General features: G+C 45.5%; 2 protein-coding genes across 3 annotated transcripts in view; one reads left to right on the forward strand and one right to left on the reverse strand.

The window, feature by feature from the left end:
• NID2 (nidogen 2) overlaps positions 1 to 20,971 on the forward strand; it is a 115,750-nt gene extending 94,779 nt beyond the window's left edge. For both annotated transcript variants that reach the window (XM_056545167.1, XM_056545166.1), the window contains 11 exons: positions 1,214 to 1,354; positions 5,125 to 5,250; positions 7,161 to 7,397; positions 7,600 to 7,821; positions 7,919 to 8,088; positions 12,020 to 12,149; positions 14,557 to 14,728; positions 16,330 to 16,487; positions 16,767 to 16,890; positions 18,472 to 18,584; positions 20,590 to 20,971. In XM_056545167.1, the coding sequence (XP_056401142.1) occupies positions 1,214 to 1,354; positions 5,125 to 5,250; positions 7,161 to 7,397; positions 7,600 to 7,821; positions 7,919 to 8,088; positions 12,020 to 12,149; positions 14,557 to 14,728; positions 16,330 to 16,487; positions 16,767 to 16,890; positions 18,472 to 18,584; positions 20,590 to 20,600 (1,604 nt within the window). In that variant the 3' untranslated portion in view covers positions 20,601 to 20,971. The remainder of the gene's footprint in view (positions 1 to 1,213; positions 1,355 to 5,124; positions 5,251 to 7,160; positions 7,398 to 7,599; positions 7,822 to 7,918; positions 8,089 to 12,019; positions 12,150 to 14,556; positions 14,729 to 16,329; positions 16,488 to 16,766; positions 16,891 to 18,471; positions 18,585 to 20,589) is intronic.
• A 1,780-nt stretch (positions 20,972 to 22,751) lies between these two features.
• RTRAF (RNA transcription, translation and transport factor) overlaps positions 22,752 to 27,568 on the reverse strand; it is a 13,758-nt gene continuing 8,941 nt past the window's right edge. Inside the window, exons 4-8 of the mRNA XM_056545175.1 lie at positions 26,828 to 26,902; positions 26,652 to 26,740; positions 24,742 to 24,810; positions 23,795 to 23,843; positions 22,752 to 23,013 (exon numbers count right to left, since the gene is read on the reverse strand). Of these exons, the coding sequence (XP_056401150.1) occupies positions 22,859 to 23,013; positions 23,795 to 23,843; positions 24,742 to 24,810; positions 26,652 to 26,740; positions 26,828 to 26,902 (437 nt within the window). The 3' untranslated portion in view covers positions 22,752 to 22,858. The remainder of the gene's footprint in view (positions 23,014 to 23,794; positions 23,844 to 24,741; positions 24,811 to 26,651; positions 26,741 to 26,827; positions 26,903 to 27,568) is intronic.

Raw genomic sequence — 27,568 nt, forward strand, 5'->3', positions numbered from 1 at the left:
TTGCAAAACTACAACTCCCAGCATGCCCGGACAGCCGTCGGCTGTCCGGGCATGCTGGGAATTGTAGTTTTGCAACATCTGGAGGTCCACAGTTTGGAGAGCTCTATTATGAATTTTGGGCCTCAGCCATTCAGTTTAATGGGCATAAAGGAGGCCCCTAACCCACAGCCAGTATATGGACTCCTCTATGATTGATCTGGGTGCGGTGTCCTCCTGTGTTATCCGTCCTGCACATTCTTCCCTCTCATGTTACATTGATGTTATTAAGGATTTAATCCCTTCTGGTTACATTGTATACACGGCCATCGAGAGCCAGTCTGGTGCTAAAGAAATACCACAGTCTGATCGCCCGAGACATTACATCCCAGAGTACAGCACAATGTAACAGATCAGTACAGGATAAGTAATGTAATGTATGTACACAGTGACCTCACCAGCAGAATAGTGAGTACAGCTCTGGAGTATAATACAGGATATAACTCAGGATCAGTACAGGATAAGTAATGTAATGTATGTACACAGTGACCTCACCAGCAGAATAGTGAGTACAGCTCTGGAGTATAATACAGGATATAACTCAGGATCAGTACAGGATAAGTAATGTAATGTATGTACACAGTGACCCCACCAGCAGAATAGTGAGTACAGCTCTGGAGTATAATACAGGATATAACTCAGGATCAGTACAGGATAAGTAATGTAATGTATGTACACAGTGACCTCACCAGCAGAATAGTGAGTGCAGCTCTGGAGTATAATACAGGATATAACTCAGGATCAGTACAGGATAAGTAATGTAATGTATGTACAGAGTGACCTCACCAGCAGAATAGTGAGTACAGCTCTGGGGTATAATACAGGATATAACTCAGGATCAGTACAGGATAAGTAATGTAATATATGTACACAGTGACCTCACCAGCAGAATAGTGAGTACAATTCTGGAGTATAATACAGGATATAACTCAGGATCAGTACAGGATAAGTAATGTAATGTATGTACACAGTGACCTCACCAGCAGAATAGCGAGTACAACTCTGGAGTATAATACAGGATATAACTCAGGATCAGTACAGGATAAGTAATGTAATGTATGTACACAGTGACCTCACCAGCAGAATAGTGAGTACAGCTCTGGAGTATAATACAGGATATAACTCAGGATCAGTAATAACCACGTATATAATAAGATACTTTTGTCTCCGTTTATAGTGGGCGGTTCTTTCGGGAATCCCTGTGAGGACGGTACCCACACTTGTGACGTAGCCACTTCTCAGTGTGTTCCACGTGGTGACGGTGTCTTTACATGTGAATGTTTCCCGGGTTACGTGAGGAGCGGACAGACTTGTATCGGTAAGAACATGTAACATATTGGTGGGGACTTTGTGCTCCATGTCAGGTGGGGTTGGCTCTGGTTGACGTCCTTCTCTAATGTTGTGTCACTTATGGCACAAAGGGCATTGGCCTCACCCCTGGTGGTTGTTGCCGGACATCATGTATCTTTAGTCATTGATCCGGGGCCCGTTACTGCCACACATTCCTAGCTGCTAGAAACATTGTCTAGACGTGGGGAACCTCACCTAGATGCTACATGTCACACCGCCATCTACACTAATAAACCAGCCAGAAAGAGAATCATGGGAGTGTGACTCAGTAGTTATAATAGAGTTCAGTGAATGGGCGGCTGTTATCCCATCCCGGGGTATATAAAGGGTCGGGTGCTGGGGTATATAAAGGGTCGGGTGCTGGGGTATATAAAGGGTCGGGTGCCGGGGTATATAAAGGGTCGGGTGCCGGGGCATATAAAGGGTCGGGTGCCGGGGTATAGGTCGGGCCGATCACAGTAGGGTTATAGGATGGACCGATCTCAGTAGGGTTATAGGTCGTACCAATCTCAGTAGGGTTATAGGACGGACCGATCTCAGTAGGGTTATAGGTCGTACCGATCTCAGTAGGGTTATAGGACGGACCGATCTCAGTAGGGTTATAGGTCGGACCGATCTCAGTAGGGTTATAGGTCGGACCGATCTCAGTAGGGTTATAGGTCGGACCGATCTCAGCAGGGTTATAGGTCGGACCGATCTCAGCAGGGTAATAGGTCGGACCGATCTCAGTAGGGTCATAGGTCGGACCAATCACAGTAGAGTCATAGGTCGGACCGATCACAGTTGGGTTATAGGTCGGACCGATCTCAGTAGGGTTATGGGTCGGACCGATCTCAGTAGGGTCATAGGTCGGACCGATCACAGTAGGGTCATAGGTCGGACCGATCACAGTAGGGTCATAGGTCGGACCGATCACAGTAGGGTTATAGGTTGGACCGATCACAGTAGGGTTATAGGTCGGACAGTATTCAGTAGGGTCATAGGTCGGACCGATCTCAGTAGGGTTATAGGTCGGACAGTTCTCAGTAGGGTTACAGGTTGGACCGATCTCAGCAGGGTTATAGGTCGGACCGATCTCAGTAGGGTTATAGGTCGGACCGATCACAGTAGGGTTATAGGTCGGACCGATCACAGTAGGGTTATAAATCGGACAGTTCTCAGTAGGGTCATAGGTCGGACCGATCTCAGTAGGGTTATAGTTTGGCCCGATCTCAGCAGGGTTATAGGTCGGACCGATCACTGTAGGGTTATAGGTCGGACCGATCACTGTAGGGTTATAGGTTGGACCGATCTCAGCAGGGTTATAGGTCGGACAGTTCTCAGTAGGGTTACAGGTTGGAATAATGTTCTCACTCTATGGCTCTATGATATCAGTCACTGGACTCTGCATTACAGGACAAACAATGATTAATCCTCTTTATTTTGTTATTCAGTAATAATTTACCCGCTGGGGTACGTCTTGATCCAGTGACTTAATTGTGCAAAGTTCAGAGTTCAGGACATGGGGGGTGATGAACCAGAGTTGGCAAATTTTCAGAAGAAAAAAAAACAACAACTTTTTTTTATACCCTAGAGCAGTGTGTCCTAACCAAGGTGCCTCCAGCTGTTGCAAAACTGCGGACCTCCCAACTGCGGACCTCCAGATGTTGGGACCTCCCAACTGCGGACCTCCAGATGTTGCAAAACTACCTTTGGCTGTCCGGGCATGCTGGGAGTTGCAGTTTTGCCACAGCTGATGGCACACTGGTTGTAAAACACTGCATTAGTCCAATAGCGCCCCCTCTGGGATCCAGTAACAGGTCCTGCCTAACACACTGCTCCACCATAATCCAATACAGGGACGTGTCTCCTTTAAGGAAACCTCCAGTGGGAAATTATCTTAAAGGCAATTCACCCTTCCGAGCAGTAAGGTGCTGATTTCAAAGGAACCCGCAACACAGCGGCCATTGTGCTCAGGTTCCTGTGTGTTAATGAGGGTGTCTGACTTTAAAGTGGTCGCCCCCGAGGCTTAAGAGAAAGAAACTACAATGAGAGGCATAGAGGTTTTTGAGTCACAGCCGGGGGCCTGAAAGTACAGAAGTCATTATGTCTATGCTGCTCTGTAGTCTCCAAATAATATACCACGAAAACTGCAACTCCCAGCATGCCCGGACAGCACCGCATTGGATTTGTACATTTCTCCTAAAGTCTTACAAAAAAAAAAAAGCTGCAATACCAGGGATGGCCTGTAGATAAGTAGGGGGGCGCTGTTTCTGGAAGGAAAAATGCAGAAGTTGGAATGATTATAATTAACAATATCAGATTTCTCATTGGTCATTAGTGTAGCTGATACTTAAAGGGGACCAAGCACTAGATTGTACCATATTAGATTTTACCATATTGTTGTATATGGTAAAATCTGTATTTTCACCATCCCCGGGGGGCATTTTTGCCCCCAGGGATGGTGAGGATATGAAATTATAAAGTCCCCCCGGCTGCCCCGTAAGTAGTCCCCTGGGCGGGTACTTATACTTACCTAGTTCCGCCGCTGCGGCCGTAGCCCCCTCGGCTTGATTGATGGACAGCGTCACCGCTCTGCTCCATCTGCTTAGGGAGCAGAGCAATGAGGAGGGGGCCGTCAATATGCTAAAATCTAGTGCTTGATTATCTTTAAATCGGTGTTTCCCAACCAGGGTGCCTCCAGCTGTTGCAAAATGACAACTCCAAGCATGCCCGCACATGATAGAAGTTTGTAGTTTTGCAACAGCTGGAGGCACATTAGTTGGAAAACACAGGTTTAAAAGGGAACTTCCACCTAAATTTGGCCGCGCTCGCTCCTGGACCCACTCGGACACCGTTAGTCTTCTGTGATGTACGGAAACAAAGCGAACCCTGTGCCCGGAGGTCTCCTTTAATCTCCGGCTATGACTTAACTAATTGTAGGTTGTAAAACTCTTCAAAGAAACGCTGAAAACCTATATAAGCCTTTAAAGAGTCAACGTAATAACCCGCACTGTGGTTATTACTTAGAGCAGTGTTTCCCAACCAGTGTGCCTCCAGCTGTTGCAAAACTACAACTCCCAGCATTCTGGGAATTGTTTCCCAACGAGTATTGCCTCCAGCTGTTGCAAAACTACAACTCCCAGCATGCTGGGAATTGTTTCCCAACCAGTATTGCCTCCAGCTGTTGCAAAACTACAACTCCCAGCATGCTGGGAATCGAGTACTGCCTCCAGCTGTTGAAAAACTACAACTCACAGCATGCCCGGACAGCCAAAGGCTGTCCGGGCATGCTGTGAGTTGTAGTTTCACAACAGCTGGAGGCACCCTGGTTGGGAAACACTGCCTTAAGGGGGGTACATTCACACATGCGTATTTTGCAGCTGATTTTCCTACCCATTGACTTCGATGGGTAGTAAAATCGGCAGCAGAAAATCTGCAACAAAATACCCCTAAGGGATATTCCCATTCTGCAGAGACGCCATCACGTTACACGAAGGGAATCCCCCCCCCCCCCTATAACACCCAAATATACATGTTCTGATATTCTACCCCTGTATAACCCCTGTCCTGATCTCTTCCATCAGGTAGACCTCCGCCTGTACTGTACAGGGGGGGATCTGGATATAGTCATCCCCGTACTGCCGTTTCCCACGCCCTGCCCCCGGCGCTTTCCTTTCATGCCGTGAGGTCGGGTCCTGGTCACATCTGTAGGTTATAGAAATGTTTAATCCTGTTGTATAATGTCTCGTTCTGCAGATGTGGACGAGTGTACGGAGCGCAGGTGTCACCCAGATGCTACGTGCACCAACCTCCCCGGGACCTTCTCGTGTCAGTGCAACCAGGGCTACACGGGGGACGGCTTCCAGTGCGCACAGGCCCCAGGTACGGAAATGATGGCCCCCCCCCCCATGTGTATACACTTATGTGGGGACAGGAGATGTGTAACATGTGTGCGGGGGGGACTTGGTGTTGTTCTGTATCACTCATGGCGGTTTTGGGGGGGGGGGGGGTCATCGTGTTTTCTGCGGTTCTGATGTTGAACTTGGCATCGAGCCTGGAATAATAGACTGCAGGAAATTCCCAACGCTGGAGTAAGGAGAACACTGAGTAATATCTGTGTATGAGGGGTCCGATTATATACTCCGGGGTCCCCACCGTCTCATACGCTTCCACTTTTAAAGGTTGGAGCTATTATGTAGGCACTATATGGCGATATGTTCTGGGCACTGTTTGGTGCTTTCCGACCAGGGTGTCTCCAGCTGTTGCAAAACTACAAATCCCTGCATGCTCAGACTGCCGGGAGATGTAGTTTCCCAACCAGTGTGCCTCCAGCTGTTGCAAAACTACAACACCCAGCATGCCCGGACAGCCGTTGGCTGTCCGGGCATGCTGGGAGTTGTAGTTTTGCAACAGCTGGAGACAAGCTGGTTGGGAAACTGTGCCCTGGGAATTCTGTCATACAATGCTGGGATTTGTAGTTTCCCAACCAGGGTGCCTCCAGCTATTGCAATACTACAACTCCCAGCATGCTTGAACAGCCTTTGGCTGTCCGGGAATGCTGGGATGTGTAGTTTCCCCACTAGTGCTGCCTCCAGCTGTTGCAAAACTACAACTCCCACCATGCCCAGGCAGCCTTTGGTTGTCCGGGCATGCTGGGAATTTTAGTTTCCCGACCAGTGTTGCCTCCAGCGGTTGGAACGTCCCCCACGTGAACTTACATTTAAGTGACAGCTGGGGAGGGAGGCGATCGCTGCCACTCGCTTCACCCATCTATAACTCGCCATCACAGTGGGGCTCCTGTCTGGGCAACATGTTGTTCTAAATGATGCCTTAAGCTCCTCCATGGACATAGGGCAGTGCTTCCCAACCAGGGTGCCTCCAGCTGTTGCTGGACCAACGGCTGTCCAAGCATGCTGGGAGTTGTAGTTTTGCAACAGCTGGAGGCACACTGGTTGGGAAACACCATTTCAGCCTTGCCCAGAGCATTACTTTAACCACAGAGAATAACATATTTCCAGCTGCGTCCCCCTGCGGTGCCCACCCCCTGCTGCGCCTCCGCTTCCTGCCTGCAGCGTTCACATCAAGAATCAGAGGGGCCGAATAGACCGGGGACCAACCCAAAAAGCAGGCGTCTCAGTGATCCGGAGCCTGCTGGGAATTGTAGTACAAACACAGTAGTAGTTTCTGGCTTTACATCACACCCACATGTGGTGCCTCCAGCTGTTGCATAACTACAACTCCCAGTATGCTTGAACAGCCTTTGGCTGTCCGGGAATGCTCGGACTTGTAGTTACCCAACCAGAGTGCCTTCTACTGTTACAAAACTACAGTTTCTTAACAATTTCCCAGTGTGCCTCCAGCTGTTGCAAAACTACAACTCCCAGCATGCTTGAACAGCCTTTGGCTATCCGGACATGCTGGAATGTGTAGTTTCCCCACTAGTGTTGCCTCCAGCTGTTGCAAAACTACAACTCCCACCATGCGCAGGCAGCCTTTGGTTGTCTGGGCATGCTGGGAATTTTAGTTTCATAACCAGTGTTGCCTCCAGCTGTTGCACAACTACAACCCCAAGCCTGCCCTTGCTGCTGGGAGTTGTAGTTTTGCAACAGCTGGAGGAACACTGGTTGTGAAATACTGATGTAGGCATTAAAAATCCTATTTATTTAAGAATCACTATGGCTGGGACCCCGACCACCCATCTGTGTGTCCACCCTGCTGTTATCTGTTCCTATGGAATGAGTAGACCCCCCTCCCCCCCCCCATAAATAATTTTCCGCTATCTCCATGTACAGATTACAGACCCCCCCTTCTCTCTTGCCTCGAGAAACGTCGCAGCCTCCTGGGACCTTCCCAACCCCGAGGTCCCCGTCCCGGACTCTTTGTTCCCGAGTGCGACTCCGAAGGGAATTACGCCCCAGTGCAGTGTCATGGCAGCACAGGGCATTGCTGGTGCGTGAACAAAAACGGAGAAGAGATCGAAGGTACAAGAACGGAACCAGGCAGAGGACCCCCGAAATGTGGAGTGCCAGGTATGGAGGGGGGGGGGGGGGGTACACATCTCATGGGTCTTTGCAGCCATATAGATAAATGCTAAGATTACAATTGTTTTCATCCTCCACTAGGGGGAGCTCCCTGCATACGGATTTATATCCGCATTAGATCTGTATGCAGTTCGCTCCTCCTCTGCTTTGTGTCACTATGAATTGACTCTCGTCTCTGTCACATGACCAGAACCCACCCAGAGACCCCAGACCATGTGTGAGAGATGGAAGCAGAGCCTGCTGGATCACTATGGAGGAAGCCCCTCTGCAGAGCATTACATCCCCCAGTGTGATGCCTACGGTGATTTCACTCCTCTACAGTGTCACGGCAACAGCGGCTATTGCTGGTGCGTGGATAAAGATGGCCGAGAGGTTGATGGGTCCCGGACGCAACCAGGAATGACCCCGGCCTGTAAGTGTCAGACGCCATTTTTTGCCGTAATCGTCTATTATAAAGTTTTTGTATTATTGTAACGGTCTGGGTTAACCAACCACTGTACTTCATGCAGGTTTGCCCAGTGTAGCTCCGCCCACAGTACGGCCCACCCCTCGTCCGGATGTGGTTGCTCCAACTTCGGGAACCTACCTGTTGTACGCGCAGGGTCAGCAGATCGGATACTTACCGCTGGATGGCGTCAAATTCCGTAAAGATAAAGCGAGGACGCTGCTGTCACTCCATGTAAGTAACCTCTGAAGAGCGGGGCACAACAACTCCCAGCATGTCCTGAGAGCTGCTGATTCAATTGCTCATTATTTGCAAGATCTGCGCTTGCAGTCAGTGAATTGAAATATGCTTGTTTACATTTAACCTGTGATAAACTTGTGGTTTGCTGCAGTTATGTCCAGTCTAGGCAATTCTCCAGACCAGCAGAGTTTTCTTTTTAGAGCAGTGTTTCCCCAACAGGGTGCCTCCAGCTGTTGCAAAACTACACATTCCAGCATTCCCGGACAGCCAAAGGCTGTTCAAGCATGCTGGGAGTTGTAGTATTGCAATAGCTGGAGGCACCCTGGTTGGGAAACTACAAATCCCAGCATTGTATGACAGAATCCCAGGGCACGGTTTCCCACCCAGCTTGTCTCCAGCTGTTGCAAAACTACAACTCCCAGCATGCCTGGACAGCCGAAGGCTGTCCGGGCATGCTGGGAGTTGTAGTTTTGCAACAGCTGGAGGCACTCTGGTTGGGAGACACTGGTCTAGTGTAAAAAAAAAAGGACATTTCCCAGAATGCAGTTTACTACAACAATCTCTGAGCAGACACTGAATAAGCAGGGGGTGCTGTCCTGGCATGCTGGGAGTTGTAGTTTTGCAACAGCGGGAGGCACCCTGGTTGGGAAACACCGTTTCAGCCTTGCCCAGAGCGTTCCTTTAAAGGGGTACTCCGGTGGAAAACTTTTTTTTTTTTTTTTTTTTTTAAATCAACTGGTGCCAGAAAGTTAAACAGATTTGTAAATGACTTCTATTAAAAAAAAATCTTAATCCTTCCGGTACTTATTAGCTGCTGAATACTACAGAGGAAATTCTTTTCTTTTTGGAACACAGAGCTCTCTGCTGACATCACGAGCACAGTGCTCTCTGCTGACACCTCTGTCCATTTTAAGAACTGTCCAGAGTAGAAGAAAATCCCCATAGCAAACATATGCTGCTCTGGACAGTTCCTAAAATGGACAGAGATGTCAGCAGAGAGCACTGTGCTCGTGATGTCAGCAGAGAGCTCTGTGTTCCAAAAAGAAAATAATTTCCTCTGTAGTATTCAGCAGCTAATAAGTACTGGAAGGATTAAGATTTTTTTTTTTTTATAGAAGTCATTTACAAATCTGTTTAACTTTCTGGCACCAGTTGATTTAAAAAAAAAAAAAAAAAAAAAAAAGTTTTCCACCGGAGTACCCCTTTAACTACAGAGAATAAAATTTTTACAGCTGCATCCCCCTGCTGCGCCTCCGCTTCGTTCACGTCAAGAAACAGAGGGGCCGAATAGACCGGGACCAAGCCAAAAAGCAGGCGTCTCAGTGATCCGGAGCCTGCTGGGAGTTGTAGTACAAACACAGTAGTAGTTTCTGGCTTTACATGACACCAGCGCAGGTCCCATACGTCTTCGTCGTAAATGGCTTTTACAATCTCCATAGCGGCGGCTGCGACTCTGTTAAACTATTCTGCAGCGCGGTCAGGAAATGACATTTGCTCTGCAGCCATCATTACAGCCGCCATTATCCCTGCACAATCCTCCTTTTCCCACAAGAAACCAGATCCCGTCCATGTGTAGGTTGTAGCGAACGTCGGCCAAGTCTGCCGGCTCGGCCCACGGGAAGGCGGAGGTCGGCGCGGTGCAGCTGTCTCTCAGCTGTGTGGGATTCATTCCATATTTCTGCTCCGGAGAGAACGACCTCAGTGTTATTATTTATGGAATCCCTGGGGATTCACCTAGGCCGCCATACTGCTTCCCCTCCTCCACCCCCGGGCCTGGTCGCCTCCATATGCTGCAAGCAATGTCATTCCTTATGGAGAATCACTTATGGGGGCCCGAGGAGTCAGAAGAATAGAGGCCTGTGTCCCCCTCACTGTGTTTTTTCCAACCGGGGTGCCTCCAGCTGTTGCAAAACTACAATTCCCAGCATGCCAAAGGCTGTCTGGGCATACTGGGAGTTGTAGTCTCTCGACCATAGTGCCTCCAGCTGTTGCAAAACTACAATTCCCAGCATGCCAAAGGCTGTCTGGGCATACTGGGAGTTGTAGTTTTGCAACAGCTGGAGGAAACACTGGTTGGAAAAAGTACAACTCCCAGCATGCCAAACGCTGTCTGGGCATACTGGGAGTTTTTTGCAACAGCTGGAGGCAATAGTGGTTAGGAAACAATTCCCAAGTAAGGCTATCTTGGTATGCTTGAAGATGTAATTTTGCAACAGCTGGAGGCACACTGGTTGGGAAACTACAATTCTCAATATGCTGGGAGTTGTAGTTGTGCACACAACTGGAGTCACCATGGTCGGGAAACTACAATTCCCAGCATGCCCAGACAGCCCAAAGGCTGTCCCGGGCTTGCTGGGTGTTCTAGTTTTGGAGGAGACTCGTTGGAAAAACTACAATTCCCAGCATGCCCAGACATGTAAGAGTTCAGTAGGATTCCTCAAACCTAATAAATCGCTGGCTGTCCGGGCATGCTGGGAGTTGTAGTTTTGTAACAGCTGAAGGCACTCTGTTTAGGAAACACTGCCACTTATTAAACTCTCTGGCTGGACCTGAGCGCTGGACTGTCTGCCATCTTCTTCTGGCCCATAAATGGATCGGCAGTACACGTACAACCAGCGCTTCACTGGTCGGGCCCCATTCTCATGACTGGTCGGGCCCCCACCGCTCAGACCCTCATCCGATATCCTGATGATAGGTTCAGTGTCCTTTATGTGTAAAACTATTTTCGCACACAGTGAAGTCGGGGACTCCGTAGTTGCACCCTTGGCTCTACCAGTATAGTGTTTGGGAAATGCTATTTAAAGGGGTACTCTAGAGGGAGCAACAATGTTTTTAAATGAACTGGTGCCAGAAAGTTATACAGATTTGTAAATTACTTTCTATATATATCTCTTAATCCTTCCAGTACTTATCAGCTGCTGTATGCTCCACAGGAAGTTGTGTAGTTCTTTCCAGTCTTACCACAGTGCTCTCTGCTGACACCTCCTGTCCAGTGCAGGAGCGGTTTGCTAATTTTCATGCGCTTCTGGAAAAGGGGCGTGGCATTGATAAAGGGGCGTGGCTTTGGGCAGAAGAAAAATGGAATCAAATTCTGCCACATGTTAAAGCCAATTGATCAAATATTATTTTATATATATATATATATATATATATATATATATATATATATATCTCAAGGCTGATTTGTGAGTCGCTCACCCCGTGCACGCCCACCTCGCCACCTGTGCCGTAGACCAACCGGTACCGCCTCCGGTTACTCACTTGTAGAAGAAAGAACAAGGTCCGGCACTAGGTTGCAGGTAAAAACTTCTTATTCCTTTATTTCAAGATTCTGCAGTACAGGGTAGAAAGTCTGACGCGTTTCGCTAAAGAGCTTAATCGTAGTCTGCCGTACAATCACACCTAGTGCCGGACCTTGTTCTTTCTTCTATATATATATATAATATTAAAGGGGTACTCCGGTGGAAAACTTTTTTGTTAAAATGAACTGGTGCCAGAAAGTTAAACAGATTTGTAAAGGACTTCTATTAAAAAAATCTTTATCCTTACAGTACTTATTAGCAGCTGTATACTACAGAGGAAATTATTTTCTTTTGTCTTATCCACAGTGCTCTCTGCTGACACCTCTGTCAGTGTCAGGAACTGTCCAGAGCAGCATAGGTTTGCGTATGAGGATTTTCTCCTGCTCTGGACAGGTGTCAGCAGAGAGCACTGTGGACAAGACAAAAAAAGAAATTCAAAAAGAACAGAATTTCCTCTGTAGCATACAGCTGCTAAAAAGTACTGGAGGAGAAATATTTTTTAATAGAAATAATTTACAAATCTGTTTAAGAATACCCCCTTTAAATCTTTCCATGTAAGTTTGCACTAAATCTGGCCCAGTGTGTACAGTACCCAATAACCCATCCCTTACCTTCTCCCGCAGGGCTCCATAGTGGTCGGCATCGATTATGACTGCCAGGAGAAGAAGGTGTACTGGACCGACGTCGCCGGGCGCACCATCAGCCGAGCAAGCTTAGAGCCTGGGGCCGAGCCTGAAGTCGTCATCAGTACAAGTGAGTGACATCACAGTATAGTGAGTGACATCACAGTTTAGCGAGTGACATCACAGTATAGCGAGTAACATTACAGTATAGCGAGTGACATCACAGTATAGTGAGTGACATCACAGTATAGCGAGTGACATCACAGTATAGCGAGTGACATCACAGTATGGCGAGTGACATCACAGTATGGCGAGTGACATCACAGTATAGCGAGTGACATCACAGTATAGCGAGTGACATCACAGTATAGCGAGTGACATCACAGTATAGCGAGTGACATCACAGTATAGCGAGTGACATCACAGTATAGCGAGTGACATCACAGTATAGCGAGTGACATCACAGTATAGTGAGTGACATCACAGTATAGCGAGTGACATCACAGTATAGCAAGTGACATCACAGTATAGTGAGTGACATCATCAGTACAAGTGAGTGACATCACAGTATAGTGACATCACAGTATAGTGAGTGACATCATCAGTACAAGTGAGTGACATCACAGTATAGTGACATCACAGTATAGTGAGTGACATCACAGTATAGCGAGTGACATCACAGTATAGCGAGTGACATCACAGTATAGCGAGTGACATCACAGTATAGCAAGTGACATCACAGTATAGCGAGTGACATCACAGTATAGTGAGTGACATCACAGTATAGCAAGTGACATCACAGTATAGTGAGTGACATCACAGTATAGCGAGTGACATCACAGTATAGTGAGTGACATCACAGTATAGCGAGTGACATCACAGTATAGTGAGTGACATCACAGTATAGTGAGTGACATCATCAGTACAAGTGAGTGACATCACAGTATAGTGAGTGACATCACAGGACAGTGACATCACAGTATAGCGAGTGACATCACAGTATAGCGAGTGACATCACAGTATAGTGAGTGACATCACAGTATAGCGAGTGACATCATCAGTACAAGTGAGTGACATCATCAGTACAAGTGAGTGACATCACAGTATAGTGAGTGACATCACAGTATAGCGAGTGACATCACAGTATAGTGAGTGACATCACAGTATAGTGAGTGACATCATCAGTACAAGTGAGTGACATCATCAGTACAAGTGAGTGACATCACAGTATAGCGAGTGACATCACAGTATAGTGAGTGACATCACAGTATAGCGAGTGACATCACAGTTTAGCGAGTGACATCACAGTATAGCGAGTGACATCACAGTATAGTGAGTGACATCACAGTATAGTGAGTGACATCACAGTATAGCGAGTGACATCACAGTATAGTGAGTGACATCACAGTATAGTGAGTTACATCACAGTATAGCGACTGACATCACAGTATAGTGAGTGACATCATCAGTACAAGTGAGTGACATCATCAGTACAAGTGAGTGACATCACAGTATAGTGAGTGACATCATCAGTACAAGTGAGTGACATCACAGTATAGTGAGTGACATCACAGTATAGCGAGTGACATCACAGTATAGCGAGTGACATCACAGCATAGCGAGTGACATCATCAGTACAAGTGAGTGACATCATCAGTATGTATTTATATATCAACTGGCTCTGGAAAGTTAAACAGATTTGTAAATTACTTCTATTAAAAAATCTTAATCCTTCCAATAGTTATTAGCTTATGAAGTTGAGTAGTTGTTTTCTGTCTAATAACTATTGGAAGGATTAAGATTTTTTAATAGAAGTAATTTACAAATCTGTTTAACTTTCCGGAGCCAGTTGATATATATAAAAAAAGTTTTGGCCTGGAATACCCCTTTAACGAACTTACAGTAAATTGTCTCGTAGCGAACCTCGCAGCTCGGCTGTTGATTACTTTAGTCTGCGTAAATTAGTTCAGCTTTCCAAGGGCTCTGGTTTCCAGGAAAAGTCCGGGATGACAGTCTGAGGTCTCCTAAGTCTGTATCCACCTTTTCCAGGCAACTGGAGCCCTTAGAAAGCTGAACTAATTTACGCAGACTAAAGTAATCATCAGCCGAGCTGCGAGTTTCGCTACGAGACAATTTACTGTAAGTTCGCTCAACTCTAGTTAGTACCAACCAAAATGGTCCAAGGAAGGAAAACTGGTGACCAGGGACAGTGTCACGGGGGCCCAAGGCTCAGTGATGTGTGTGTGGGGGGGGGGGCCCTCTGGTCCAGGTCCACAGGTGAGCTGCTGTAGAGCAAACTGCTGCAAAACTTCCTGCAGTCTATGATAGTAAGGAGTCCGATCACATAGGAATCACAGCTGCTGCATATGGGCCCCAGCAGATCAGGTCAGATGACTCAGGACATCGGTCAGAGAGTCCATACTGACCCCTGTCCACTGCTTTGGCCTTAGAACTGGAGCAATATGGCGGCCTGGTCATATTTTACACCATGTGGACGCCCGGGTACGATGACATTATTTCTTCTCCTTTCTTGTCAGATCTGATGAGCCCCGAGGGCCTGGCCATAGATTACCTGCGGAGGAACATGTACTGGACGGACAGCAGCACCGATAAAATAGAGACCGCGCGACTGGACGGGAACGATAGGAAAACGCTGTTCGACACCAACCTGGTGAATCCACGCGCCATCACCATCGATGCCGTGCGAGGGTAAGAAACGCTTCTATAGCAGTGGACCTACAAAACTACAACTCCCAGCATGCACAGACACCCACAGGTTTATTAGATTTTGGGAAATCGCTGTTGGGCATGCTGGGAGTTGTAGTTTTATTGGTGGCACGCTGGTTTGAAAACACTGCTCTAAATGCATCACCTGCAACCCCTTCCCTATCAGCACCCCCTAACCCTGCTTCAGGTTTAGGGGTGCACATTTGGGGATTGCAATAAGTTTACTTCACTGTCCCCAACCGGTCACCATTATGGGTCACATATGTTCTTCCAATCTCCAGATGCTGGGAGTTTTAGTTTTGCAACAGCTGGAGGCACACAGGTTGGGAAACACTGTTCTAGACCAGTGTTTCCCAAGCAGGGTGCCTCCAGCTGTTGCAAAAATACAACTCCCAGGATGTGCCTAGACCGGTGTTTCCCAACCAGGGTGCCTTCAGCTGTTGCAAAACTATAACTCCCAGCATTCCCGGACAGCCTTTGGCTGTCCGGGCATGCTGGGAGTTGTAGTTTTGCAACAGCTGGAGGCACCCTGGTTGGGAAACACTGCCTTAGACAATATAAGTGTAGTTTCTATGTCGAAAAGCAACCTGTCACTTCTTTTACCCTTTATGAACTACAACATTGATTCCTGCTAAAATATTATCGAGAAGAATGTCAGCGTTATATAGCGATAAAAAGGTTAAAGGGACACTCTGGTGGAAAACAATTATTATTATTTTTTTTTTTTTTTATTACCTGGTGCCAGAAAGTTCTACAGCTTTGTAAATTACTTCTGTAAAAAAAAAAATCTTAATCCTTCCAGTACTTGTCAGCTGCTGTATACTCCAGAGGAAGTTGAGTAGCTCAGAGCAAGGGAGTTGGGATTTTCTCCTGCTCTGGACAGTTCCTGACATGGACAGAGGTGTCAGCAGAGAGCACTGTGGTCAGACTGAAAGGAAGTTCAAAAAGAAAAGAACTTCCTGTGGAGCATAAAGCAGCTGATAAGTACTGGAAGGATTAAGATTTATATATAGCAGTAATTTACAAATCTGTATATCTGTATCTGTATCTTTCTGGCACCAGTTGATTTTAAAAAGTGTTTTCCACCAGAGTACCCCTTTAAAGGGCTTGTCCAGTAATAGAAAACCGGAGCCGATTTCTTCCAAAAATAGAGCCGCCCCTGTCTTCAGGTTGTGTGTAACATTGCAGCTCAGTTTTATATAAAGGGTTACTCCGCTCCCCATCGTCCGGAATGCTGGGTGTGGGCTTCTGTGTTCACGCCCGCCCTGTGATGTCACGCCTCGCCCCCTCAATGAAAGTCTATGGGAAGGGGGCACGACGGCCATCACGCCCCCTCCCATAGACTTGCATTGAGGGGGCGGGGCGTGACGTCACAAGGGGGCGGGTGTGAACTCGGAAACCCGCATCAAGCATTCGGAACATTGAGTTCTGGACGCTGGGGAGCGGAGTAACCCTTTAAGAGAGACCAGTTGTAATACCGCGCACAACCTGAGGACAGGGGTGGCTTTGTTTTTTTTTTGTTTTTTTATATTCTGGATACCCCCTTTATTTGTGCTCTTATAATAAAATGTCGCCCCCTGCAGGAACCTCTACTGGACAGACTGGAACAGAGAGGCCCCTAAGATCGAAACCTCTTTTACCGACGGATCAAACAGGAGGATTCTGGTCAATGACAACATCGGGTTACCCAATGGGCTGACCTTTGACCCGTTCTCCAAGCAGATTTGTTGGGCAGATGCAGGTATAGAAGTTATTTCATATATATCTATTGGGGTTATCCAGCCTTCTATCCATCAGGATCAGTGGGTCCGACCTCTGAAGGGGGCGCTGTAGGCAGCACAGGCCCCGACCGTGACCCAGTATTGTTGGCTGATCCTGAGGAGATTATATTTCATTTTTAAAGCCTTATTTAACCCATTTAAGAATTTTGCAGAATCTAAAACATTATTTATTTTTTTTTTTTTTTAATGTCCCGGTTACAAAAAAATTCATGTCATTATTTTACCTATTTTCTTCATAGGAACGAAAAAACTGGAGTGTATATCGCCCAACGGCAGCGGAAGACGAGTGATCCAGAGTAATCTGAACTATCCCTTCAGTGTGGTGACCTACGCCAATCACTTCTATCACACAGACTGGAGGAGGTGAGGGGCACCGCGCCAAACATTTACTCATCCGGCGACAACTCCCCAAGGGAAACGATAGGTCGCACAGTAGCCAAACAGATGAATGTTTATCAAGGACAGATAATATAAATATATATATATATTTATATATATTATCACCCATTTACCATAATAGGGGATATGGGGAGAGCTTCTCTCTTACAGGGCAGTATATAACGGAAAAAAACAGAGGTGGCGCTGGGTGCGGTGTAGGTCTTTAGCCGGTGTAGGTAGGTACCCGGGTGGGGTGTAGCGTATACCTTGCCGGTGATGGTAGCTTGGTATGCAGGCCTGCAGCGTGTGGACGGAGCCCCGGTAGGTCCGTATGGAGAATGCAAAAATGCAGGAAAAAGCTGCGGTGGCGCTCCCAAGGAAGTAACCAAGTCGTGGGGATTGGAATAAAATAAATAAATTATTTTTTACAGCATAAAGAAATCAAAGAAAATATATAAAGCAAGACACGTTTCGGGAGTCACAGCTCCCTTTCTCAATTGCAGGTGGTTGCTGTATGCAATTGAGAAAGGGAGCTGTGACTCCCGAAATGTGTCTTGCTTTATACATTTTCTTTCATTTCTTTATGCTGTAAAAAATAATTTATTTATTTTATTCCAATACCCACGACTTGGGGTTACTTCCTCGGGAGCGCCACCGCAGCTTTTTCCTGCATTTCTGCATGTCTCTTAAAGGGGGTACTCCACTGCCCCAGCGTTTGGAACATTTTGTTCTGAACGCTGGGTGCGGGCTACAGGGGTCATGACATCACGCCCCACCCCCTCAATGCAAGTCCATGGGAGGGCGGGGTGTGTCACGCCCCCTCCCATAGACTTGCATTGAGAGGGTGTGGCCATTACATCACGACCCCCCCATAGCTCACACCCAGCATTTAGAACAAAATCTTCCAAATGCTGGGGCAGTGGAGTACCCCCTTTAAGAGACAACCCCTTAAAATTCATCCAGATTTTACTATATATTTGAAATACACCCCTTTCCCACCTCTAATGCAGCGTTTCCCAATGAGGGTGCAAAAACTACAACTCCCAGCATGCCTACACAGCCTTTGGCCCCTCTGCTGATGCTCCCGGTCCTTCACTTCTTCCAGGATCTAAGTTGTCCTGACCACAGAGATCGGACCCAACCAGGACCTCATGGTCACTATGCCAATATCCACCATTAACCCTTTAGATGTCTCGATTAACACTAATCAAGGCATCTAAAGATTTGTGGGAGGGGGCTTTGTTATACCCATTGGACCACCTGCAGCACGATTGCAGGGGTCCGATGAGTCAAGTTTTGGGGGGGGGGGGCTCGAAGTTCTGGTTACCTGCTCCATGCAACTCTGCTGCCATCTGCTGGTATGGTCTGTCTTCTATATATGGGTCATGTTTAATACACCCATCACCTAATATTCCATTTTACAAATAAAACACTGATTCCATAAGAGTCACATGATACTGGAGGACGGTGTCCGGTGGATCTATAATACAGCAGAGACCACGAACTCTAATTCAGTTTTTGGGATTTTTCGGCCTTTCTGTAACATCTCTGCCCCTTCATTCACAGGGACGGTGTTATATCTATAAATAAAGATAACGCTCAGATCACAGAGGAATATCTCCCGGAGCAGCGGTCACATCTGTATGGAATAACAGCGGTCTATCCTTATTGTCCTTCTGGTGAGTCGGGGTCTTCACACCAATCAATGAGGATAAAAATAATATACAGAGGTGATATAAGAACCCGTCCTTTAGAGCAGTGTTTCCCAACCAGTGTGCCTCCAGCTGTTGCAAAACTACAACTCCCAGCATGCCTGGACAGCCAAAGGCTGTCCAGGCATGCTGGGAGTTGTAGTTTTGCAACAGCTGGAGGCACACTGGTTGGGAAACACCGCTTTAGAGCAAAGATCCTTAGCTTGTCACAAAACTACAATTCCCAGCATGCCCTGACAGCTGCAGACGGTCAATGAATGGTGGGAGATGTAGTTTAATGTAACAGACCATTTAGCATTTCCATATTACAGAGATCCCACCCTGGAAGCAAGAACAATATTCACCTCTGTATGGAGCAGAACTTATCCAAAGGATAGGGGCGAAGTTCTATTTCACTGCATTTTATTGACTAACATTTAAAGGGGTACTCCGCTGCTCAGTATTTGGAAAAAACTGTTCCAAACAGTGAGCAGGAGAGTACCCCTTTAAATGTTACAGTCATTAAAAATAACTTCTAAGGGGTGCTGCAGTCAAAATTACATTTCCTACCACAGGATAGGGGGTAAGTAGCTGATTTGGGGGGGGGGGGGGGGGGGGTCCAGAATGGGACCTGGCTCTGAGTGAGGAGCATGTGCTCCATTGATTTCTATGGGAGCTCCAAAGAGTCCAGTACTCGGCCTCATCAACATGAGTGGAGCAGGTGCCATCTAGCGGTAGACAACACCTCACTGAGCGAGATGGGGTCCCATTGGGGGGGTGGACAGGGGTCCCAGCAATCAGCTACTTATCCCCTATCCTCAGCTAAGCACTTCTGTCCTGTGTGCAGAAAGGGGTTGTTTAAAAGGCATACTCCACTGGCCAGCTTTAGTTTTAAAGGGGTACTCCAGTGGAAAAATGTTTTAAATCAACTGGTGCCAGAAAATTAAACAGATTTGTAAATTACTTCTATATAAAAATCTTAATCCTTCCAGTACTTATCAGTTGCTTTATGCTCCACAGGAAATTCTTTTCTTTTAGGAATTATTTTCTGTCAGACCGCAGTGCTCTCTGCTGACACCTCTGTCCATGTCAGGAACTGTCCAGAGCAGGAGAGGTTTGCTATGGGGAATTTCCTCTGTAGTAAACAGACGCTAATAAGTACTGGAAGGATTAAGATTTTTAAATAGAAGTAATTTACAAATCTGTTTAACTTTCTGGCACCAGTTGATTTAAAATAAATAAGAAGAATTCCACCAAGGTACCTCTTTAATGGGATGCTCCACGCCCCTCAATGCAAGTCTCTGCAATGGGATGCTCCACGCCCCTCAATGCAAGCGCACAGCGTTCCAAACGCTGGACAGTGGAGGAGTATCCCTTAAAGGGGGATTCCAGGCAAAACCTTTTTTTTTATATATCAACTGGCTCCGGAAAGTTAAACATATTTGGAAATTACTTCTATTAAAAAAAATCTTAATCCTTCCAATAGTTATTAGCTTCTGAAGTTTTCTGTCTAACTGCTCAATGATGATGTCACGTCCCGGGAGCTGTGCATGATGGGAGAATATCCCCACAGGAACTGCACAGCTCCCGGGACGTGAGTCATCGGAAAGCAGTTAGACAGAAAACCGCAACTCAACTTCAGAAGCTAATAACTATTGGAAGGATTAAGATTTTTTAATAGAAGTAATTTACAAATCTGTTTAACTTTCCGGAGCCAGTTGAAATATAAATATAAACATAAGCATATATATATATATATAAAAAAAAGTGTTGGCCTGGAATACCCCTTTAAGTCTGTTCCATAGGCCCTGTCCATGTACTACACTCAGGAGGGTCTCTTTACTTTGCTCTTGGTTCCCATATTTATTAACCATTACCCATTTTAATAACACAATAAATTGTAAACAGTCAATATCCCCAGAATGATGACATCATAAGATCTCGCCCCGCGGGGAGCGGCGGTCTAATAACTCTTTATTCATTTAAATTGCAGGAAGGAAGTGATGACATAAGACTCAGTGACCAAAAGAAGCCGCCATTGAGGAATCTTCTGCTCCGGTCCCGTTAACCAGGATCAAGAAGCCGAACGAGCGACTCAACATATACGGCAGCGAAGTGAAAAACAGATTTCCATACAAAAAAAAAATTCTAAAAAAGTGTAAAGTTTTTTTTACCTCAGTTTTTACTACTGTATTTTTCAAAGAAATGTTTGTACCTGTAAAGATGGATGAGAGGCGTCCAGTAACCTGTTTAGCCGCGGAGAGCGCGCAGAAGTATTGTCACACACCCGTCATTCTCTCAGGCCAAAGAGGTTCATCTGAACTGTTCTGCGTTTACTGTAACTACAGATTTTAATGGTGCCGATTTTTTTTTTTTTAAATAATGTTTTATATCTTTTATATCTTTCCTTTCCAGTTGTCTACTGTGAAATAGCTAACTGTATATGGCTGTGTCATATCTATACCAAACTACAAGCTATAGAAATAACTGTATACACTCACCTGATCCGCAGAATCTCTGTCTGTGCAATGAAACTTCAGATAATTCCAATAAAACCCTTTTCTTTATGGAGTCGAGTTCATTTTATCAGCAGCTTCTTGTAAGGATTAAAGGAAAACGGTCACATGTTTTCTCCTGCACTATCCACAGGTACTGAGTGCGGGAGACGCTAATTCCAATGAGCCCTACCTTGCCCGGATCCGCCGGCTGTTTGTCCGCAATCGTAGTTTTATTCTATGTGGAAATCTTGCTTTAACTGGCACGGACGTGGCTTCTGCAGGTTAACTGGCACTGACGTCAGCGCGGCTTATGAATATTCATCCCCCCTCCCTCCAGTTAGGAGCGGCGAAGAGAGGGAGAACTGGGGGGGGATGAATATTCATAAGCGGCAATGACATCAGTGCCAGTTAAGCTGCACAAGTCCCGCCTGTGCCAGTTACAGCAAGATATACACATAGAATAAAACTACGATTGCGGACGAACGGCCGGGCGGATCAAGGCAAGGTAGGGCTCATTGGAATCAGCGTCTCCCACACTATCAATCAGTACATGTGGATAGTGCAGGAGAAAGCATGTGACAGTTTTCCTTTAAAAAAAATTCCACGTGTTTTTACCACATTTATTTAGCAAGGTGTGAACACAGCCTATGGGGAGGTGTATAACTGCTATATATCCTGATCCCATAAAGATAGCAGCAGCAGTATACAGATAGAGCTGAAGGGGAGGTGTATAACTGCTATATATCCTGATCCCATAGAAATAGCAACAGCAAACAGAGCTGTAGAAGAGACGTATATGCCTCGTCTACAGCTCTATCTGTATGCTGTTGCTATTTCTATGGGATCAGGATACATATACACAAATCCCGTAGAGATAGTAGTATACAGATAGAGCTGGAGGAGTATAACTATTATATTATGATCCCATAGCGATAGCCGCAGTATACAGAGAGCTAGAGGGGAGGAGTATAACTACTATATATCCTGATCCCATAGAGATCGGAACAGTATACAGATAGAGCTGGAGGGGATAAGAAGAAATACTATATATCCAAATCCCATAGAGAAAGCAGCAGCAGTATACAGATAGAGCTGCAGGAGATTTGTAACTACTATATATCCTGATCCCATAGAGATAGCAGCAGTATATAGAGAGCTGGAGGGAAGGTGTATGACTACTATATATCCTAATCCCATAGAGATAGCAGCAGTATATAGAGAGCAGGAGCGGAGGAGTATAACTACTATATATCCTGATCCCATAGAGATAGCAGCAGTATACAGATAGAGCTGGAGGGGAGGTGTATAACTACTATATATCCTAATCCCATAGCTATAACAAAAGTATACAAATAGAGCTGAGGTGAGTCTAGGAGCTGGTAATGGGGGATGTCATTTTGTAGTTCGCAGGAAGTCAGCTGACCCAGGACTGACCACTTCCTCTGATACACTAAACACTGTATGGATGCAGTAGTGTTGGATGACACAGATGGCACACACAAAAAATAAAAACACATCTGTCCATCTCTTTTTCGGGTACAGACGGCAGCCATTAACCACACGGACACGAGTATTTGTCAAACTGGTTGTTAATGTCCACAGGGTTTTGTGAGTAAAACAGCCAGAAATAAATAGATAAACCACAAAGAAACCCAGAGCTGCTTGGGTGAGTTTTATTTTACCTTGTGATATTATACATGAGCGCACTACATGCTGGGTGACTGGCAGCAGGTTGGGAGGGTGCCCACCAGTCCGTAGCCGTTCTCATCTGCCCACTTTGCCCAGTCTGTGGTCGGTCTTGGGATCTGCAATGATGGCCTGAACGGCTACAATGGCCTCATTGATCTTGGTCTGAAGTTCTCGGAGTTCTTCAACGTGAAGTAATCGGAGGATTCGGGCAGCGTCATTCAGAACGGCATCTGATAAACATACAAGGAAACTATTATAGAGGAGTCTGTCCTGAGAGGACTTTATAAGGAGGAATGTGCACAACATTTTACCAAAAAACTCAGGGGAGATAAATGGTCTATTTCTGTGTAAGCTGCAGCCTTAGCCAATCATAGCTCATCTCACACTGAACTGCTCTGGGCTGTGTGTAGCAGAAAGAGGGAGGAAGTTCTCCCCTGTATGGCTTCAGATGATGTCACGCCTGCTGGGGAACGCCCCTTCCCAGTCTGTGAATCTGACGGAGACTGAGCAGAAAATACAGCGCAATATCAAGGTAGAAAACTAAAAAAACAATAAAAAAATAAAGGCAGGGGGTGGTTTATCATAATGGGGGCAGTGACCTGGGAGGATTATAAAATATTACAAGATCTTGAGAGGTTCTCTTTAAATATTTCCAGGAGGTGTAACAGAGTAATGACATAGTTCTAAGTTACACCCCAGTTACTTTACAGATAATGCGAGGATTTACTAATAGACAGGAGAGCGGATTGGTCATCACATAAGCTGCACCATTTACTAGTCACAGACATTACAGACCAAGGGCCATTCAGGGAGCGGGAGGCGGTGGGCCCGAGAGGCCTTCTCTCTGTCCTCACGCCCCACAGGGAATACATTTCTGCCATTTGCTAATATACGTCTTCATAACCACATAGGACACTATAGATTCCCTAAAGAACTGCGATCTCTGCTCTTCACATAATGATATGAGGAAGAAAAACAAGATACTGGAGGGTAATGGTGGAGGAGACTTACCTCCGGTGTCAAAGCCCAGTGTGTGTTTATCCAGCGCCACAGGAAGACCCTGCAAACATCCAATATATATGATCAGTGGTGAATATTTACACCCAACACATCATCAGGGAATATACAACAGAGCAGCCGGGTGTCCAGCGCCCCCTAGTGTTTACCTAGGTATATACAAGTAGTTACACTATAGGTTGCCTGAACCTGATGTGAGGAGCAAAAGTTCCCTACAGAACTAAAACGGGGAAAACAACTTAGAAGGTTTGTAGGAATCCATCTGGGAGAACGTGGGAAGTCGGGACAAGAAGAGCTCGATTTCCTATAAATCAGACCATATGGAAGACAGAGCTGTAAATCTATAGGAAACAGATGCTCGGTTATAAGTGAGAACTAGAAAATATGATGGGAAACACAGCTTATTGGAGGGGGTAGTGTGGTCTGCTGCGCTATGGAGTCCAGAAAATAAATGTATACGAGCGGGAAGAGGCCCCGAGGTTGTCATTACTCGACTATGCTTGGGCCAGTGAATATGGCCGCTGGGTGCACCACAGTATATGGCGGCATCCCTGGTTTGACAGGACGCTACCTATAGCTGGGACACAATAATGCAGTGTGAATCCAGGCTAATGCTCCCGACCAGTTGATTCGGACTACGACATAATACCACATGCAGCCTATGGACAAGTGTGGCACTGTTTCTGAAACATAGATGATTTTTTATTTATTTAAATTAATTTAAATGAATGTAATACATTTATTTAATTATTTTATAATGATTTAATTATTCTATAATGATTTATTTTATAATTTAAAATTTAGAAATGTATTTTATTGATTGTATTTATTTGGGAGTTTCGGGCATGCTGGGAGTTGTAGTTTTGTAACAGCTTGGAGGCACCCTGGTTGGGAAACATTGATCTAACCTCCGGCAAAGTAACAGTTTACAGAAAACTCACCTCTTTAGAATTGTTGGCTTTAGCTACGACATCTGCAGACAATCGTTCCTGGACAAGAATCCTTATGGCCTGAAAAAAAAATAAAAAACTTGTTCGGCAATCTTCATCTCCCCTATAGAACTAAATAGATGGGGCGTGGCGGCTCCCACTTCGCGCGAGGTAATAACGCGCCGCTGTAAAGGAGAGCCAGGAGATCATGTGGGGGGGGGGGGGGGGGGCGGTGGACCCCAGCGCTCAGACCCCTGCAAGCTAAAACTTATCCCCTAAACTTATCCTGGGGGTGTTGTTCAGGTTTGTTAAAGGGGTACTCTTTGGCCATCACACCCCCTCCCAGAGACATGAGTGGACGGGGTGTGGCATCACGTCTCCCGCGGCGGCAACCCAGCATTCTAATCATACAGTTTAGAATATTGGGTGCTGCACCGCTTTGTATGGGGGATAAGATGTCTAGGGATGGAGAACCCCTTTAAACTCCTATTAAGGGTGGGTTCACACCATGTTTTTGCAATACAGTTTTTTTATCAGGTTTTTGATAAAAAAAAGAAAAACTGATTCCTCAAAAATCGGACTAAACTGTATCAGAATGTGTGTACAAAGTTTTATCTGTATACAGTTAGAAAAATGATGCCCGGTTGCATCTGTTTTTTAAGAAAAAAAAAACGTATACGTTTTGAACTTTTCACTCCATTATGAATAAAGTTTCCCTTGTTTGATTGAAATTCCAATAAAAAAAACTTTTGAAAGTCAAAAACTGGATGGACCGTACACACATACAGGTCTGTATGGTTCCCATTGACTCCCATGTTAAAACAAAAACGTATGAGAGTTAATTACAGTTTTTCACCCGGACCAAAAACCGTGGTAGAGAAAAAAAAAAAAAAAAAAAAGTAAAAAACGTGTGGTTTGAAAAGCGGAGACAACCGTATACATTACGGTGCATAGAGTTTTTAATGGAAGTCTATGGGCGCAGTTTGCTGTACGGTTTCATACGTTTTTTTTTTTTTTTTTTTTTAAATGTATCCAAAAACTGTATAGAAAATTTGTGGTGTGAACCCACCGTAACTTTGCTGCTGCTAAGATATGCTGCAGATTTTCTGCATGCAAATCAGCGTGGTGAAAACATACCATAAAGAGGGGTCTCCAGTTTTCAGTAAATAATTATTACGTTTTAAAAAAGGGTTTGCAACTTCTTATTGTAATTTGCATCTCAAATCCTTTACTATTCAAGACGTCTGCTTATAGCGGTTATCCAGGTAAAAACTCAACTGGCTCCAGAAAGCTAAACAGATCTGTAAATGAATCCTTAATCCTTTCAGTACTTATGAGCTGATGAAGTTGAGTTGTTCTTTTCTGTCTAAGTGCTCTCTGATGACACGTGTCACGGGAACTGCCCAGTTTAGAAGCAAATCCCCATAGCAAACCTCTTCTACTCTGTGCAGTTCCTGAGACAAGCAGAGATGTCAGCAGAGAGCACTGTTTTCAGACAGAAAAGAACAATTCAGATTCAGCAGCTGATAATTATTGGAAGGATTAAGATTTTTTAATAGAAGTAATTTACAAATCTGTTTAACTTTCTATATAAAAATAAAGTTTTTTTCCTGGAATACCCCTTTAAGAATGAAACCTACTTTCTATGTCAACTACACACAGACATTCCTTATTGCAGGGTTCTCCATCCTGTGGCTGCAGCAGTTGCAAAACTACAATTCTCATCATGTCTGGACAGTCATAGGAATGCTGGGAGTTGTAGTTTTGCAACAGCTGGAGAGTCACAGGATGGGGAACACTACTTATCCCCTTTATTGGTTTTCTATGACTATATCCACCTGAGACAATCCTATTCTTAACCTCTGACTATGAAGAGCAATACCCAGAGATGACAGCAGGGGGCGCCCCATGACCGCACTCACTTTCAGTATCACCAGGTAGTCGTCGTGCCTCTGGATCTGTAGCAGATTCGCTAAAGCCATAACACCCACTTTGAAGTCCGGATTATTAACTATAAAAAGAAGAAACAAACAATTCACACACCAGAGATACATTTTAGGATTTCTGGTTCCCCTAGGCCTGAATGTGCCGGACTCACCGTCCAGGTTGATCAGCGGTTCTGCAGGCTTCTGGGCTCCGGTGGTGATCGGCTTTACGTCCTGATATTTAGAAGCTGCAAAAGGAAAAAGTAACGATATTTCTATAATATTAGCGAGTTTACTGCTTCATCCAGAAACCAATGTCCCCCCACACATCAGATGATCTCCATTGCCGGCTATTTACTGTGGAAATGTTAGTCATAGAAGACCGCGACATTTAACCCTTCCAGGACACAGGGTGAACAGGTATGTCCTCGTGTCCTGGGACTTAATGACTGAGAGTGACTGTAAATAGGGTTTAACCCATTCTCAGCAGATGCTACGGGCAGCCAGGACCCGCGGATAATGCCGGACACCGCTGATCGGGCCGATGCCTGGCATTAACCCTTTAGTGGTAAAATAAATAAAATTAGGTATCATTATGAATGTATGGACCAACAAAATAAAGATAAGGCTTCATTTTTTTTTACTGAAAATTACACTGTAGAAATGGAAGCCCCCAAAAGTTACAAAATGGCAGTTTTTTTCCAATTTCACCCCACAAATAAATAAATAAAAATTATATATATAAATATATATTTTTTTTTTTCCTCCGGTAGATTTTAATAAATGATTGATGTCATTACGAAGTACAATTGATGGCGCAAAAAACAAGCCCTAATATGGGTCTGTATGTGCAAAATTGAAGAGGTATGGGGTCCGGGCCTCGGGTCACAGCACAGGGGTATGGGGTTCAGGGG

Source organism: Hyla sarda, chromosome 11, assembly GCF_029499605.1.
Source record: "Hyla sarda isolate aHylSar1 chromosome 11, aHylSar1.hap1, whole genome shotgun sequence".
Lineage (NCBI taxonomy): Eukaryota > Metazoa > Chordata > Amphibia > Anura > Hylidae > Hyla > Hyla sarda.